Below are 18,387 nucleotides of genomic sequence, written 5' to 3'. Positions count from 1 at the left end.
TCATGTTTATTTTTTGTGTAGCTGAATAAGCATTGTGTTAGCATATCTTACACCTATTCAGCCTGTTCTCTATTCTTTTATTATTGTTACAACTTGCCTTCCAAGATGGCGGAATGTCTGTTTTGGTCAAGTACCGTATTTTCTGGACTATAAGTCGCTCCAGAGTATAAGTCGCACAAGGCCAAAAATGCATAATTAGGTAAAAAAAAACATACATAAGTCGCACTGGAGTATAAGTTGCATTTTTTTTCCGAGTTTATTTACCGTATTTTCTGGACTATAAGTCGCTTTGGAGTATAAGTCGCACAAGTCCAAAAATGCATAATTAGGTAGAAAAAAACATACATAAGTCGCACTGGAGTATAAGTCACATTTTTTGCGGGTTTATTTACCGTATTTTCTGGAATATAAGTCACTCCGGAGTATAAGTCGCACAAGGCCAAAAATGCATCATTATGTAGAAAAAAACATACATAAGTCGCACTGGAGTATAAGTCACATTTTTTGCGGGTTTATTTACCGTATTTTCTGGACTATAAGTCGCTCCGGAGTATAAGTCGCACAAGGCCAAAAATGCATAATTAGGTAGAAAAAAACATACATAAGTTGCACTGGAGTATAAGTCGCATTTTTTGCGGGTTTATTTACCGTATTTTCTGGAATATAAGTCGCTCCGGAGTATAAGTCGCACAAGGCCAAAAATGCATAATTAGGTAAAAAAAAAACATACATAAGTCGCACTGGAGTATAAGTCGCATTTTTTGCGGGTTTATTTACCGTATTTTTGGACTATAAGTCGCTTTGGAGTATAAGTCGCACAAGGCTAAAAATGCATCATTAGGTAGAAAAAAACATACATAAGTCGCACTGGATTATAAGTCGCATTTTTTTCCGAGTTTATTTACCGTATTTTCTGGACTATAAGTCGCTCTGGAGTATAAGTTGCACAAGGCCAAAAATGCATAATTAGGTAAAAAAAAACATACATAAGTCGCACTGGAGTATAAGTCACATTTTTTGCGGATTTATTTACCGTATTTTCTGGACTATAAGTCGCTCCGGAGTATAAGTCGCACAAGGCCAAAAATGCATCATTAGGTAGAATAAAACATACATAAGTCGCACTGGAGTATAAGTCACATTTTTTGCGGGTTTATTTACCGTATTTTCTGGACTATAAGTCGCACTGGAGTATAAGTGGCATTTTTTGCAGGTAATTTATTTTAACTACTTGACCAAAACAGACATTCCGCCATCTTGGAAGGCAAGTTGTAACAACAATAAAAGAATAGAGAACAGGCTGAATAGGTGTAAGATATGCTAACACAATGCTTATTCAGCTACACTAAAAATAAACATGAACACAAAAGGTGTCCAGTGTTTATGGAACATCGCTCTGGAGTATAAGTCGCAGGAACAGCCAACCTATGAAAAAGAGTGTAACTCGTAGTCCGGAAAATACGGTAGTTAGTCAAATAAATGACCCACAAAAAAAGCAAGAAGGACCACTATGTCAGAATTGCCCCAGAACAGAGCCATGTCTTGTTTACATATCATATGCTAAACAGTATTCCACTATAGCGACAAGGCTGCAAAGTATACTTTGTGTATGCGTACCCAGACCTTGTATTTTAGCACATTTTTAGCAAATGTTATTCTTCCAAATGCCAACAATACATAACATTTGTCATAGTAATCAACAGGGAATTGGGTAATTACTTAAGTGTACTTCTGATGCTATTTATGAATTTATTAGCGACACAGTAGCACCATTGAAAACATGATGGGAATATTTCTTCTACTGGTAATGACGTCTGATGCTCTGGTCTGTTGGGAACGCCAGAGGAGAGGAGGGAAAATGGCTGACGTCGGCATGACCAGGAGATGTGTTCAATGACCTTTCGTTAAAAAGCTGTGGAGACAAAAAAAGAATCATTTTGTTATTAAAATCAAATATCAAAAAGTTGAAAGGGGACTTTTAATGATCCAGTGGTTGCACTATTCACTATTCCAGAACTGATCCCATGATTGTGGATCTGTACTCCATATTTCAAGCAGACAATGTCTGGGATCCGGTACCAACAGGTAACCGTAGATCTGTGGGTCCTAAAATACCTGCATTCCGTGCTGATGGTGACTTCCAGGATTCATTGCTTCCAAGTTGTGATGAGTACGTGAATAAACTTCCAAGGCTTTAGCATGAAAAAGCATCTCCACTCTGATGAATTCCAGGAAAATCTTCTGTTAAGAACAAAGCATAAGGGATGACTATGATCTTGGAATACTCTTATTCGGATGACTGTTATCTTGGAATACTCTCATTCGGATGACTGTTATCTTGGAATACTCTTATTCGGATGACTGTTATCTTGGAATACTCTCATTCGGATGACTGTTATCTTGGAATACTCTTATTCGGATGACTGTTATCTTGGAATACTCTTATTCGGATGACTGTTATCTTGGAATACTCTTATTCGGATGACTGTTATCTTGGAATACTCTCATTCGGATGACTGTTATCTTGGAATACTCTTATTCGGATGACTGTTATCTTGGAATACTCTTATTCGGATGACTATGATCTTGGAATACTCTTATTCGGATGACTGTTATCTTGGAATACTCTTATTCGGATGACTGTTATCTTGGAATACTCTTATTCGGATGACTGTTATCTTGGAATACTCTTATTCGGATGACTATGATCTTGGAATACTCTTATTCGGATGACTGTTATCTTGGAATACTCTTATTCGGATGACTGTTATCTTGGAATACTCTTATTCGGATGACTGTTATCTTGGAATACTCTTATTTGGATGACTGTTATCTTGGAATACTCTTATTCGGATGACTGTTATCTTGGAATACTCTTATTCGGATGACTATGATCTTGGAATACTCTTATTCGGATGACTGTTATCTTGGAATACTCTTATTCGGATGACTATTATCTTGGAATACTCTCATTCGGATGACTTATCTTGGAATACTCTTATTCGGATGACTGTGATCTTGGAATACTCTTATTCGGATGACTGTTATCTTGGAATACTCTTATTCGGATGACTGTTATCGTGGAATACTCTCATTCGGATGACTGTTATCTTGGAATACTCTTATTCGGATGACTGTTATCTTGGAATACTCTTATTCGGATGACTGTTATCTTGGAATACTCTTATTCAGGTGACTATTATCTCGGAATACTGTTATTTGGATGACTGTTATCTCGGAATACTGTTATTCAGATGACTATTATCTTGGAATACTGTTATTCGGATGACTTATCTCGGAATACTGTTATTCGGACGACTATTTTCATGGAATACTGTTATTCGGACGACTTGGATGACTGTTATCATGAAATACTGTTATTTGGATGACTATTATCTCGGAATACTGTTAGTCGGATGACTATGATCTTGGAATACTATTATTTGGATGACTATGATCTTGGAATACTATTATTTGGATGACTATGATCTTGGAATACTATTATTCGGATGACTATGATCTTGGAATACTATTATTCGGATGACTATGATCTTGGAATCCTATTATTCGGATGACTCTTATCTCGGAATACTGTTGTTCGGATGACTATGATCTTGGAATACTGTTATTCGGACCACTTATGTTGGTATCGTATTATTCTGACTGTAGTTTTATTTTTGAATTGAATACGTTGGTCCAAAGATGAAAACCAAGGTCATGTTAGGTCATGTTACGTGAGTATGTCCATACTGACTTTGACGTCGTGTAGTTTCTGCTCTTGGAAGTCCAGGATGCTTTCCTCCATGGTCTTCATGCTGTGCTGAGCATTGCTGGAAGCTTTCCTGGCATTCACTTGAGCCTGTCCGTCCATCGAGCGTACATTCAGTACATACAATACGATACCTACGATACCTACGATACCGACGATACGGACGATACGGACGTCTGCAAATTCCAGCACTTTCACAACACAAACATCGTCCTACCTGAGACTGGAATACTTTGTCAAGGAAAACGTAGAAAAGATCAAATAGATCCAGTAGAACCGGAGGGTTCTGTGTCGGATGCTAGCTGTTGTGATCTTCTGGACCCAGATATCAGATGTTCCTAATATCTGCCGGGGCCATCCACCCATCTTGGGGAGCATGACACCCACCATTGTGGGCGACACTACTACCCCAACCTCCACCCTATTGGGCATTTGTGGACCGGGATTGAACGTCTGGTCCAAATATCCAGACACAATCCAATACCAACGCAATCGCTGGAGATGTACGTTGTATCATAATACTAGAAATACTTGTAGTACATATCCAGTACTGTGAAGTGTTTACATAACCCGGGTCATGATGGATACAATGGTCTGTCTGTCTGCCGGGTTCCTCAGTCGGATATTTTCCAGTTTCTGTAATTCCTTCAGCTCCCTGTTGAGATCGGCGTTCCACCTTTTCATGTTGGCCTGCAACCACGGAATCATCTGTAAGATCTTACAATACGATAGAACAATAGATCGGAAAAATGGTGTTGTGTATTTTGTGCATGAAAACTAACCTTTATACTTTTAATGATGGCGCCGTATGCATTTAATGGAGCCACAACTTTAGTCTCCAGTCTCTCGATCTGCCACACAAAACCAGTGTTTTACCACCGATTCACCACAATGACCCCAGTGACCCCACTAGTACGTCCATACGGACAGAAACCGACCTCCGCCTGCCGGTAGTCCTGCACCATGGCGAGGTCGTCCGCAAGGGTTTTCAGGCCCCCCTGGATCTCAGCGGTTTCTGTGTTTGAAAAGTCAAAGAGCCGAGCAACCAGATTGTCCGCCTTGTCTCGGAGCTTGGCGGTCGCTTTGGTGTAAGACGCCAGCAGGCGGCAGAGGTCGCCCATGTGAACCTCCGCATCTTTCACGATATGATCCAGGTTCCTCACCTCGACGCTTCTGAAACTACCAGGAACATATTCAATATTATTAGCAAGGCCTATCGTACCGCGACTTTTTCAATTCGAAAATTTGTCTATGAAAATTTACATGCAACCATAAAAAGGTTATTATATTTACACAACTTCACTCGTTCATTCATTTTCTACCGTTTTTCCTCACGGGGGGTGCTGGAGCCTATCCCAGGCGGGGTACACCCTGGACTGGTGGCCAGCCAATCACAGGGCACATGTAGACAAACAACCATTCACACTCACATTCATACCTATGGACAATTTGGAGTGGCTAATTAACCTAGCATGTTTTTTTTTTTGGAATGTGGGAGGAAACCGGAGTACCCGGAGAAAACCCACGCATGCACGGGGAGAACATGCAAACTCCACACAGAGATGGCCGAGGCGGAGATTTGAACCCAGATCTTCCCGATTTTCTAGCCCACTCGTCGACCGCGCGGCCTTCGTAAATAAAGTCCATTATTTTGTAAATCTGTGGAATTGAACCCTTGTCTCCTAGCTGTGCACTAACCACTCGACCGCCGTGCCACCCCTTCACACAACTCGTACTAATGAATAATAAACCCTACCTGGGAAAGAAACTGTTCATTTTGGCACCAACTCCAACTGCTGTGATGTTTACATCATCATCACCAGGTAACACAGGAGCCTTGTTATGACGTCACAGAAAGAACAACCTGCTTTTGACCAGAAGGTGGCAGCAGATCGTAGTTACAACCAAGATGACCCCCTCATTGGATGCTTTTATTTATGTGCCATACTAGTAGTCATTTATTCAGTCAGGCTGGTGAAATAAATCAATTATTAAAAGTACTAAAATAAGAAGTAGTTTAAAAATGAAAACTTTGACAATTTATGATGTTTTGGTTTCAGACAAATATTACCTCAAATGACTGAACGTTTTCAAACCTTTATCTTTGGTCTGTTCCTCTTCTTCTTCTTCTTCTTCTTCCTAAAGTGTGCACACGTTGGCTTTCACTTCCTCCTTTCTCTGTTTTGTTTCTTCCCTGTTGTCACCCCTTGTTCCTTAGAGGCCATGTTCTCTGTGGCCCCGAGACCAAGCCCCCATCTAAATGCTAATGGTAATGGTTTAATTTCATGAGAACATGCATCAGATTCCAATTGAGTGCATCCCATAATCAGTTCCCAGTTCCACATGTCCAAAAGGAGTAGGAAGAAGCAAAGCTTATTAAATCCTACCCCTCCATCTGGTACTTTTACAATCACTAACTCTTACATTTGTTCACTTCCTGCTTTCCTAATATAGTTTTAGAAAATTGTTGTTTTTTTAATTTTTAATTTTTATTTTTATTTATTTTTATTTTGATACCAGCCTGAATCGTTCAGGCAGTATCACATCCCCACTAAAAAAAAAAGGGGGCAGGCTGTTCCGGGAAGGGGAAGGTCTTTCCAGGTCATACAATAACAACTCTAGTCGTCCAGGAATCCATCGGGTGGGAATTCTACTGACTTGACTTGGATTTAAACCTACATAAAGTCACCTAGACAGGTAAATATGGCCTCTGGTACCAGTTACTTCATACCTGGACACATTTGGGACAGCAGTTTAGTTCCCATGTTTACATGTTTATCTCCGTCAATCCATACAAGATATTATTGGATCTTATTAAAAAAACCAAAACGTGATTGTTACCATCATGATTTTATAGTTAAAATATGTTTGCTATTGTTTTGAAGTGACTTTTTTACAGAAATAAATGCTTTGCTGTACATTGTGTAATGGCGCCCTCTGGTGGTCATCTTGAGCAACGTCATGGTATTTATTCAGGCATTGTCAACACAGACTATTGATCCGAACGTGTTATGAGGGGAGTACATATTATTTCAACCTAAATAACCCCCCCCCCTCCCTCACTAACCATATGTGCTTTATTCTGTAATTACTTTTATCGCATATAGTTATGAGGGGAATAAAGTCCAAATAAGTCAACAAAACTAAAACTACTATTGGCTCTTTCAAAGCACGTCTAAAAAGGTAGGGCTTAACAAGAAAGGCACAAGATTAGACACATGCAATCCAGAAAATGATATGTAAATGTTACACTTAGGGAGAAAAAAGTGGGCTAATACATTGCTTTTGCCCTATTATATACAATTTGTCAGATTTTTTTTGTAAAAAAAAAAAATCAATAAAAAATATCAAATTATTTAGGGGGGTTAAGAACATTTTAAAATAGGTCTAATGACGCCACTGGCTCTTAGAAGTAAAAAAAAAAAACATGCTAGGTTAATTAGCCACTCCAAATTGTCCATAGGTATGAATGTGAGTGTGAATGGTTGTTTGTCTATACGTGCCCTGGGATTGGCTGGCCACCAGTCCAGGGTGGACCCCGCCTCTCGCCCCAAGACATCTGGGATAGGCTCCAGCACCCCCCCCCTGCGACCCTCGTGAGGATAAGCGGTAGAAAATGAATGAATTATGAATGACCTCGTCACGCATCAACAGTACTGGAAGTTTTGATGGCGCTGACAATGATTGACATTGACATCATCATGTGATTCATGTGACAAAGCTATACCCACCAGACATGGACTTGGGTACTTCTCAGACAAAATACAGAAGATGCCAAATATGATGAACTAAAAAAAAAAAAACTTTGACCTTTTGCCCTTGAAAGCCTGCATATGTAATGAATACTTGACTATAACAGGATGTCCGTGACGGTGAGCCGGGCTAACGAGACCCCCGTGGTGACGCTGACCACCAACTCCAGAAGTCAATGGCCTCCTTTGTGCCAAATCTTCTGCGGCCTCTGCTACAGCCCATTTTGCTGCTCCGTGTCCCAGCACCTGAGGAAGACCATGGGGACGTCCCAGTCCGCACTGGGGGTGAGAGTTAAGTGCAACCAGTACAAAAAATAAAAGTGTGGCTAATCAAAGTGACGCGTGTCTTCTGTAGGCGCTCCATATCATGGTGGGCCTGCTCCACATCGGCCTGGGCATCATCCTCCTCTGCTCAGGACCCACCGTCTGGTGGAGAATGACCGACACTGTATTTCCTGAGTGGCTGGGAGGACTGGTAAGCCACTTTCCAGCTACACTTTTACCCCCCCCCCCTCCCCCCTCCCAAGATGTCTTCAAATTCTAACACAACATCATCTTGCTCTTCTCTAGTTCATCATATTTGGCATCTTCTGTATTTTGTCCGAGAAGTACCCAAGTCCATGTCTGGTGGGTATAGATTTGTTACGTCAATCACCTACCTACCTACCTTCCTTCCTTCCTTCCCTCCTTCCTGCATGATTCCTTCCTGCATGCATTCCTTCCTTCCTGCATTCCTTCCTTCCTTCCTGCATGCATTCCTTTCTTCCTTCCTGCATGCATGCATTCCCTCCTTCCTGCATGCATGCATTCCTTCCTTCCTTCCTGCATGCATGCATTCCTTCCTTCCTGCATGCATGCATGCATTCCTTCCTGCATTCCTTCCTTCCTTCCTGCATGCATTCCTTCCTTCCTGCATGCATTCCTTCCTTCCTGCATGCATTCCTTCCTTCCTTCCTGCATGCATTCCTTCCTTCCTTCCTGCATGCATGCATTCCCTCCTTCCTGCATGCATTCCTTCCTGCATGCATGCATGCATTCCTTCCTGCATGCATAAATACCTTCCTTCCTGCATGCATGCCTTCCTTCCTTCCTTCCTTCCTGCATGCATACATTTCTTCCCTCCTGCATGCATCCTGCATGCATGCATTCCTTCCTTCCTGCATGCATTCCTTCCTACATGCATGCATGCATTCCTTCCTACATGCATGCATGCATTCCTTCCTTCCTGCATGCCTTCCTTCCTTCCTGCATGCATACCTTCCTTCCTTCCTGCATGCATCCTGCATGCCTGCATGCATCCTGCATGCATGCATGCATGCATGCATTCCTTCCTTCCTGCATTCCTTCCTTCCTTTTGCCCACCCCTGGTCTATGTAGTCCTAAAACTGAATATTTTGTGGGTCTTGAAAGTTCAGCAAAAATTCCCAAAACCTTTGGGAGTATGGATCTATCTTTTCTGGAAATGGTTGGCAATAACTCAATGAGTTAATGAGTTAATGAATTAAGTCAATGAGTTAATCGATCTGGTCGTGCCTTCGTTAAGCTCAAACGTCATAACATGAAAAAAAACAAGGGCCGCATGTAGTACTATATAAAGGACCGCATGTAGTACTCGTCATGGCAGCTGCAATGATGACTAACTGATTGATTGATTGATTGATTCCCGCCTCCCAAAATAAACCAATAACTGTCATTTTGTTTTTAGATCATTGTCAACGTGATGGTGAACTTATCAGGAATTGCCTTTGCCATCGCGGCCATCGTACTCTACTCCTTCAACTTAAGAAGGTTACACGTGTGGGACCTTTGCGAGCGCTATGACGACGATTATTACTGGAGGAAAAGGCAGAACCTAAAGCCGACCCCGAGCGCCAGTGAGGAGCTCATGAAGCAGAAATGCTTGGAGGGAAAATACCTCTTCCTTGTAAGTATCCTCGTCGTCAAGGTGGATTTCTTCCAGCTGGCCGTAATTATTTTCTCACTGGAAATAATGTCAAGCAAACTGCTAGTCATGTAAGTAGTACTTAAAAAAAGTAATGAGTTATAGTTACTAGTTACCTCTCAAAAAAAGTAATTGAGTTACTGAGTTACTCCACTACAAAAGTAACTAGTTACCAGTAAAAGTAACTATTGCCCCCCCCAAACAGATGGTACCATTACAGAGGTTTGTATTTATTGCAGTCGACAGGTGTTTCTGTGGGTTTGAGTTGTTCACACAAGACAAAGTTTTTTTTCGGGGACATAATTTTACCTTTGACATCAACGAGGTTAAAGTAGTGTCTGTACTTCCATTTGGCAAACGTTGTCCTCTCTAGAGTCATCGTCACTCGCCATCTTTCGCTATGGTGTATAGCACTTTGGACTTGCTCCAAACACCCGCCCACTCAACTTCTCTGATTGGCTGGAAAACGCAATCTTACTTAATCTTAGCCAATCAAACGTTGCTTATGTGCTCTGAACACCCGCCCACTTAAGTTCTCTGATTGGCTGAAAACGCAATCTTACTAAACCTTAGTCAATACTCATTGCTTATGTGCTCTAAACACCCGCCCACTTAAGTTCTCTGATTGGCTGAAGACGCAATCTTACTAAACCTGAGCCAATCAACGTTGCTTATGTGCTCTAAACACCCGCCCACGGAAGTTCTCTGATTGGCTGAAGACGCAATCTTACTAAACCTTAGCCAATCCTCATTGCTTATATGGTTATCAAAACCCCCTCCCTTGTCCGATTCGTTATGAAGTCGGTGATATATTTTTAGGCGGGGTGTCGAAAATGGTAACGGCGTTATGCTGACAGTAAAAGTCATTAGTTACATTACCCGTTACTGAAAAAAGCAACGCCGTCATTCCCATCACTGATGATTAGTCATGACTTGTTATTGTGTGGCTTTCATTAGACAGTCCTGAGAGCCATCAGTGGCGTTCTGACGGTGCTGTCAGTCCTGGAGCTCTGCCTCGTCATCAGCTCCTGTGTGATGGCCATCAAAGCTCTGAGGCGAAGCAGCAACCGAGAACAGAAGGTAGAAGTTTGCCATTTCCTATTTGTTGTAAGACCGAGGTAGTCCTTTCACAAATGTCTTGACGCCACCATGAATGTTCTTCTCTGCAGAGCCTTTATGATCCCGAGAAATTCACCCCACTTTTGGAGGAAAATAACCCTTCAGCCTCCAGATAAAACCCCTTCCTCTTGCTGTAATCGATTCCTTAATGACAAGTGATGACACAAATTGACATTTTTCAACGGACATTTGCTGATTTATAGAAAATCTGATATACTGTACGTGCTAGCAATTAGCCTTAGCAATTTTGAACACCTCCCAATATGACAATGAAATCAATGACTAAGATGCGTAGTCCACTCAAACCGCTGATATATTACACATTCAACACACACACATATATATAAAACATATTTATACACACATAAAATGCATACAAACACTTTTAAGGCTCAACAAGAGAAGAGACAGGATTAGCACATTCAAGCTAACTATTAAACAGCAGGTTTGAAATAGCAACACAAAGCTTTGTCGCCACCTACTGGAGTGTTAGTAGATGACACCCAGCTGCATAGCAAGTTGAGAGTCACTGGTTTAGGGAGTACAATGCACCTTTTATACTGCTTTTATACTACTTTTTATACTTCATTTTATACTGCTACACATTTGCAAAGTAATATCAAGCTATTTTAGCCAGTGTTAAGAACTTTAATTTTTTGTTTTCCAAAGTAACGTGGCATTTTTTTAATACTTTTATATGGTCATCTAGGGAGGAAAAACCCAATTTAAGACAACAATAGAAAATGTGAGGATCCATTGTATGTTACATAAAGGTAAGTTAAAAATGTGAATGGCATGATATCAAAAAATATGTTTTTTGATGTTTTTTTACCTGGAATATAAAATGATAAAAAAATTTCATTACGAAGATATTTAAAGAAAACAACCTGACTGGGTCATTTTTGACTCACTTATGGAAGGTTGGGGTAGTAAGACTAGTAAGACCAGTAAGACTAAAGACTGATTGTTTGTTTCTCTTCTAGTTGCTCATTTTTCTAGAAATAGTCGTGAGTATATCTGATAAAGATATGTGTCAAATTTTTAAGAAAAAAAGTTTGTCCAATATAGGAGAGAAAACAAAGTGTGCCAGGACACTGGAAATGTCCAAAAGGTCAATTCTAACTATTTTTACACGGGTTTTAAGATTTTGATCATTTCTTTATTATCAACAGCTGTGAGGAAACATGGAGGCCAGATTTAAGACTTTTTCTGATTGTTGTTTATACCAGAGAGTGGGACTCTTGTCTTGTTCTGCCTGCAGGATATCCTGTCTGCCTGCAGGAAATGTGCTCCAATTGGCTTTCTGTGCACTCATTTCCTCCGACACAACTGGCTGGCAAATGCAAGAAATAAAAAAAAAAACAAAACAGGAAATGCAAAATATAAAAGTTGTATTTCACTAAAAAAATACCTTGCATACATGTATATCATAAGTATGTTTCATTGTGTCTCTGAAATGATAGTGTATTCTGACATTTCCCCTGTCTAATTTTCCTTTATATAGCTTTGGGAAAGTTTTTTCCAGATTTTGTTATGGTACGTACATCCTTGAATTAAATAATTTTTACCGTCAAATTTCTACCCAGTAAAATGAAATGATATGCTGAAATACCCCTAAAATAGGCCTAATAAAGCCTGAAGTCTAAAAGTTATATTTGGTTTAATATTCAGTTGATTAAAATATAGATAGTAATGTTCACAATTGCCATTGGCGTGTTGAATGTGCTGATTTTTAAAATTTTTTATTTTACAAAAAAAATCTCTGACAAATTTCATATAATTTTCAAAAGCAGGCTAATAAGCAAGCCAATAAGGAGTCTATTACTACTACTACTACTACTACTAGAAGTAGTAATAATCAGAAGAACAATAATGATGATAGTAATAATAATAGGCTAATTAATAATATAATAATGATTATTAGAATTGTTAGATTATTATTAGATTAGTATTATTTAATCCCTCTAAATAATTGTATATTTTTTATTTTTTTATTTACTTTTTTTTTTACAAAAAAATCTCTGACAAATTTCATATAAGAGTGCAAAAGCAGGCTATTACTAGCCTACTACTACTACTACTACTAGTAGTAGTAGTAATAATCAGAAGAATAATGATGATAGTAATAATAATAGGCTAATTAATAATATAATAACGATTATTATTCTTTAATCCACCCTAAATCATTTTATATTTTGTATTGATTTTTTAAATATTTATTTATTTATATTTACTTTTTTTTACAAAAAAAATCTTCAAATCTACAAATTGTATATAATAGAGGGCAAAAGCTTATTTAGTTTTTTATGTTTTTTTTAATGTTAATACATTCATTCATATCCTGTGCAATCGCTGGCAATGTGAGTATAGTTCGAACACGTGACCTAACAAAGCGCAGCCCATTGTTTACTTCCGGATAGAGAGGTATGTATTGGGGGCGTTAGGACCCTGGGGCTGAGGGCTTCCCTCCCCAGTCCATTGACGAGAGTCCCTGAAGCACATTGGACTCAGACCGCGCAGACTAGCAAAGTAGGCGGATAACGGTCCGTAAAAGTTCATACATGTTCCTCCGTCCCCTCAGTAACCACCATCGTGTGTCCATGACGTCGTGAAGCCAACAAGACGACATGTCGCTGAGCAGGAGCATCGAATTCGAACACTTCGAAGAGCGGGAGAAGCCCCAGCGGACACCCAGGAGCGGCTCATCGGGGTCTCACTCCGGCTCCAGGGTCCACGGACTGACGGCCAGCCCGGCTCACAGCGCCCACTGCAGCTTCTACCGCACACGGACCCTGCAGTCGCTCACCTCCGAGAAGAGAGCCAGGAAAGTCCGCTTCTACCGCAACGGGGACAAGTACTTTAAAGGTCTGGTCTACGCCGTGTCCGCAGACCGCTTTCGGTCCATGGACGCCCTGCTGGCGGAGCTCACGCGCTCCTTGTCGGACAACGTCAACCTGCCGCAGGGGGTTCGAACCCTCTACACTCTGGACGGAGGCAGGAAGATCTGCAGCCTGGACGAGATAGTGGAGGGTAAGGTGGAGTCCGACTGCTGCCGTTCTTAATGGTATATGTACTGTATATACAAAGTACTGTATATTTGTATATATATATATATACATACATACAGTGAAGAAAATAAGTATTTGAACACCCTGCTATTTTGCTATTTCTCCCACTTAGAAATCATGGAGGGGTCTGAAATTTTCATCGTAGGTGCATGTCCACTGTGAGAGAGATAAACTAAAAAGAAAAATCCAGAAATCACAATGCATGATTTTTTAACAATTTATTTGTGTGATACAGCTGCAAATAAGTATTTGAACACCTGTGTATCATCTAGAATTCTGACCCTGAAAGACCTGTTAGTCTGCCCATTAGAAGTCCACCTGCACTCCATGTATCATCCTGAATCAGATGCACCTGTTTGAGGTCGTTAGCTGCATAAAGACACCTGTCCACCCCATACAATCAGTAAGACTTTAACTTGTAACATGGCGAAGACCAAAGAGCTGTCCAAAGACACCAGAGACAAAATTGTACACCTCCACAAGGCTGGAAAGGGCTACGGAGCAATTACCAAGCAGCTTGGTGAAAAAAGGTCCACTGTTGGAGCTATCATTAGAAAATGGAAGAAGCTAAACATGACGGTCAATCTCAATCGGAGTGGAGCCCCATGCAAGATATCACCTCGTGGGGTCTCAATGATTCTAAGAAAGGTGAGGAATCAGCCCAGAACTACACGACAGGACTTGGTCAATGACCTGAAAAGAGCTGGGACCACCGTTTCCAAGGTTACTGTAGGTAATACACTAAGACGTCATGATGTGAAATCATGCATGGCACGAAAGGTTCCCCTGCTTAAACCAGCACATGTCAAGGCCCGTCTTAAGTTTGCATATGACCATTTGGATGATACAGAGGAGTCATGGGAGAAAGTTTTATGGTCAGATGAGACCAAAATAGAACTTTTTGGTCATAATTCCAATAAGCGTGTTTGGAGGAAGAAGAATGAAGAGTACAATCCGAAGAACACCATCCCTACTGTGAAGCATGGGGGTGGTAGCATCATGCTTTGGGGGTGTTTTTCTGCACATGGGACAGGACGAGTGCACTGCATTAAAGAGAGGATGACTGGGGCCGTGTACTGTGAGATTTTGGGGAACAACCTCCTTCCCTCTGTCAGAGCATTGAAGATGGGTCGTGGCTGGGTCTTCCAACACGACAACGACCCGAAGCACACAGCCAGGAAAACCAAGGAGTGGCTCCGTAAGAAGCATATCAAGGTTCTAGCATGGCCCAGCCAGTCTCCAGACCTGAACCCAATCGAAAATCTTTGGAGGGAGCTCAAACTCCGTGTTTCTCAGCGACAGCCCAGAAACCTGACTGATCTAGAGAAGATCTGTGTGGAGGAGTGGGCCAAGATCCCTCCTGCAGTGTGTGCAAACCTGGTGAAAAACTACAGGAAACGTTTGCCCTCTGTAATAGCAAACAAAGGCTACTGTACCAAATATTAACATTCATTTTCTCAGGTGTTCAAATACTTATTTGCAGCTGTATCACACAAATAAATTGTTAAAAAATCATGCATTGTGATTTCTGGATTTTTCTTTTTAGTTTATCTCTCTCACAGTGGACATGCACCTACGATGAAAATTTCAGACCCCTCCATGATTTCTAAGTGGGAGAAATAGCAAAATAGCAGGGTGTTCAAATACTTATTTTCTTCACTGTATATTACTTCAGTCTGTTTTTGAACAAACACCCTCTCCCAGTTGACTTCGGGCGGGGGCAGGGGGGGCCAAGATAGAATAATTTAATGTCATGTAATTTATTTTATTCTTATTTATTTTAGTTTTAATTTTAATTTCATAAAAAACAAATTATTCAAGATTTATTAAGATACAGGAGATAAGTTAGAACAATTCCAAGGGCCAAGATAGAATAATTTAATGTCATGTAATTTATTTTATTTTTATTTAATTTAATTTGTCATTTTAATTTCATGAAAAAGGAAAATTATTCAAGATTTTTGAGATTATTTATTAATTATTCAAGATTTATTAAGATACAGGAGATAAGTTAGAACAATTCCAAGGGCCAAGATAGAATAATTTAATGTAATGTAATTTATTTTATTTTTATTTAATTTAATTTGTCATTTTAATTTCATGAAAAAGGAAAATTATTCAAGATTTTCGAGATTATTTATTAATTATTCAAGATTTATTAAGATGCAGGTGATGGGTTAGAACAATTCCAAGGGCCAAGATAGAATAATTTAATGTCATGTGATTTATTTTATTTTCATTTATTTTAGTTTTAGTTTTAATTTTAATTTAAATTATTCAAGAATTTCAAGATTATTTATTAATTTGTCAATATTTATTATATTATTTTATATTATTATATTATTATTATATTTAATAATAAAATATTAAGAGATAAAGTAGTATTTTAAATAGGGAAAGGTAGAAACTTTATGAGGAAAAATGTCATCTCAGTAGCGTAGAGATGAAATATAAGAGACGGGTATTTTTTTTAAAGTCGCCATTTGAGGGAAACAACCAAAAAATAAATAAAGTTGTAGTTTTTGGAAAGTAATAATATCGGAATAAAGTCATAATATAATGGAAATAAAATTAAAGTTTATTTAAAAATAAAGTTGACGAATTTTTAAAATGGGGTAAAAAAATCAAGACTTTGATTTGAATGACTTTAAATTTTAGGGATGAAAGTTGGATCAGCCTTTAATGTGTTTCCACTTTCATGTTGAGTACAAGTTAAAAGTTAAGAACTTAAACTTTTATTCTATAAGAAGACAAAATGAACCAATTTGGAAGCCATACTCGCACGGTGTCCTCCACACGGAACATGCCCGCCCCCTTCGGCTGCTGCCCCATTTTTTCTTCCACTCGCCCAAACGTTAAAATGTGTCACACTCATCTGATTGGTGCAGATCTCTCCCGAGGACCACATGTAGGCCAGCACACGATCTAGATTCTTGTGGCGTCATTTGCTAAACTAAGTCCACAAATGTTCCACCGGCGACCAGTCCAGGGTGTGACCCCCCCCCCCCTCCACCCCCCCTCGCCCAAAGACGGCTGGGATAGGCTCCAGCATAACCACCACCCCAGTGAGGATAAGCGGCATAGAAGATGGATGGGTGTTCTACTGGTTGTGGTTGACACGACTCCCCACCTTCATAAGGATATCAGGGGCGGCGCCTCAATTTCACTGCAGGCAGAATCCCAAGTTCCTGAGGGGGTCTAACTGGTGCAAAAAAACAAAACTGGTCTACACTGCAAAACTTCTATCCACTGGACAGTCATCAATGATATCATAATCATTATTATATTATTCATTAGCCTATTATTATTATCATTATTATTCTTATTATTCTGATTATTACTACTACTACTAGTAGCAAGACAATAAGCAGGCTAATACTAGCCTACTACTAGTAGTAGTAGTAGGCTAGGCTAATACTAGCCTACTACTAGTAGTAGTAGTAGGCTAGGCTAATACTAGCCTACTACTAGTAGTAGTAGTAGGCTAGGCTAATACTAGCCTACTACTACTAGTAGCAAGACAATAAGCAGGCTAATACTAGCCTACTACTAGTCGTAGGCTAGAATTAGTAGTAGGCTAGGCTACTAGTCGTAGGCTAGTAGCCTAGCCTAATAGTAGTAGTAGCCTAGGCTAATACTAGGCTACTACTAGTACTACTAGTAGTAGTAGTAATAGGAGGCTAGGCTATTACTAGCCTACTACTAGTACTAGTAGTAGTAGTAGGCTAGTATTAGCCTGCTTATTGTCTACTTGTAGTAGTAGGCTAATACTAGGCTAATAGGCTAGGCTCGTATTAGCCAATTAGCCAATAAGCAGGCTAGGCTAATACTAGCCTAGAGCTAGTAGTAGTAGTAGGCTAGTATTAGCCTACTAGTAGTAGTATTAATACTAGCCTAGTAGTAGTAGTAGTAGGCTAGTATTAGCCTGCTTATTGTCTTGCTTATTAGCCTTTTTTTGTCCTATTATATGAAATTTGTCAGATTTTTTTTGTTTAAAAAAAAAAATCAATCAAAAATATCAGTGGCCTATCAAAAATAGGCCTAGTGACGCCACTAGTACTACTAGGATATTTTTGGTATTTATGACCATATAAAGTAATATAAAATGTGACTTTTCTAATGAGATGAGAAATGAAATTCAGTCGTTAGTCGTTAGCCGCATCGCTTTGTTTTGAAGACACTAAGACATATCAAAACTCTTTTATGGGCTGGTTTTGATCACATCTGCTGTCCACATGATGATCGTAACCCACAGACCGGGGGGGGGGGGGGTGTCCCATGCCTCCTTCTGCGGCCTAGCTATTTAATTAGCAGGTAATAATAAAAGCAGGTACCAAGGGACGTGGGACGTGGGACAAGGGACGTGTTAGTTCCTCTCCACCCACATGAGGAAATGCCATGCACTGGATTCCACAGAATGTTCCTGGCGTATGGCTTTAAGGGATTACACTGCCTTTAAGCAGCTATTCACATGCACATTGGCTGATCGGTGCTGGATGGGATTCAGACCCCCGTAGGGCCAACCTCCTTTGCTCCAAGGGGAGAAAACATTTGCTTCCTATTTACTCCCCGAATGGAATGCTTGCAGATAAATCCAAAATGCTTTGCTTTGGACCAAGGCCAATGCAGCAGCATTTCTAATATGAGCTTTCCAGCTCATATTTTCATCTATTATGATGAAATATTTATATTTGCTGGTACGTGTCCTTTCCGCTGTTAGCAGACAGCATGATTTTA

General features: G+C 39.9%; 3 protein-coding genes across 8 annotated transcripts in view; 2 read left to right on the top strand and 1 right to left on the bottom strand.

Annotated features, from left to right (window-relative positions):
* Nucleotides 1-1,454: 1,454 nt before the first annotated feature.
* LOC131106901 (CBY1-interacting BAR domain-containing protein 2-like) lies at nucleotides 1,455-6,732 on the bottom strand. The gene is made up of 8 exons (XM_078799022.1): nucleotides 6,689-6,732; nucleotides 4,708-4,948; nucleotides 4,552-4,620; nucleotides 4,358-4,459; nucleotides 3,987-3,992; nucleotides 3,755-3,859; nucleotides 2,116-2,241; nucleotides 1,455-1,912 (listed from the first exon to the last, which is right to left on the bottom strand). The coding sequence occupies exons 1-8, from the start codon at nucleotides 6,730-6,732 to the stop codon at nucleotides 1,799-1,801; spliced, it is 807 nt and encodes a 268-aa protein (XP_078655148.1). The 3' UTR covers nucleotides 1,455-1,798.
* LOC131106900 (uncharacterized) lies at nucleotides 6,314-10,714 on the top strand. The gene is made up of 7 exons (XM_058056416.2): nucleotides 6,314-6,466; nucleotides 7,629-7,806; nucleotides 7,877-7,996; nucleotides 8,092-8,148; nucleotides 9,227-9,445; nucleotides 10,421-10,543; nucleotides 10,633-10,714. The coding sequence occupies exons 2-7, from the start codon at nucleotides 7,630-7,632 to the stop codon at nucleotides 10,696-10,698; spliced, it is 762 nt and encodes a 253-aa protein (XP_057912399.2). The 5' UTR covers nucleotides 6,314-6,466; nucleotide 7,629; the 3' UTR covers nucleotides 10,699-10,714.
* Nucleotides 10,715-10,875: 161 nt separating this feature from the next.
* dclk2a (doublecortin-like kinase 2a) overlaps nucleotides 10,876-18,387 on the top strand; it is a 20,860-nt gene continuing 13,348 nt past the window's right edge. For all 6 annotated transcript variants that reach the window (XM_078799194.1, XM_078799196.1, XM_078799193.1 and 3 more), the window contains exons 1-2: nucleotides 10,876-11,355; nucleotides 13,164-13,612. In XM_078799194.1, coding sequence (XP_078655320.1) covers nucleotides 13,210-13,612 — 403 coding nt within the window. In that variant the 5' untranslated portion in view covers nucleotides 10,876-11,355; nucleotides 13,164-13,209. The remainder of the gene's footprint in view (nucleotides 11,356-13,163; nucleotides 13,613-18,387) is intronic.

Source organism: Doryrhamphus excisus, linkage group LG19 (genome assembly GCF_037039965.1).
Source record: "Doryrhamphus excisus strain RoL-2023G ecotype Guam linkage group LG19, RoL_Dexc_Guam_v1.1, whole genome shotgun sequence".
Classification (NCBI taxonomy): Eukaryota; Metazoa; Chordata; class Actinopteri; order Syngnathiformes; family Syngnathidae; genus Doryrhamphus; species Doryrhamphus excisus.
Note: the sequence above shows the minus strand (reverse complement) of the source record. Positions and strands in the feature narration are given on the sequence as shown.

Coding starts and splice junctions, on each gene's coding strand:
- LOC131106901 (XM_078799022.1), bottom strand. CDS start 6,732: ATGACGTTGCTCAAGATGACCACCAGAGGGCGCCATTACACAAT. Junction 4,621..4,707: donor AGGACTACCGGCAGGCGGAG/GTCGGTTTCTGT, acceptor TTTGTGTGGCAG/ATCGAGAGACTGGAGACTAA. Junction 1,913..2,115: donor ACCATCAGCACGGAATGCAG/GTATTTTAGGAC, acceptor TTGTCTCCACAG/CTTTTTAACGAAAGGTCATT.
- LOC131106900 (XM_058056416.2), top strand. CDS start 7,630: ATGTCCGTGACGGTGAGCCGGGCTAACGAGACCCCCGTGGTGACGCTG. Junction 7,997..8,091: donor CTGAGTGGCTGGGAGGACTG/GTAAGCCACTTT, acceptor GCTCTTCTCTAG/TTCATCATATTTGGCATCTT. Junction 10,544..10,632: donor GCAGCAACCGAGAACAGAAG/GTAGAAGTTTGC, acceptor TCTTCTCTGCAG/AGCCTTTATGATCCCGAGAA.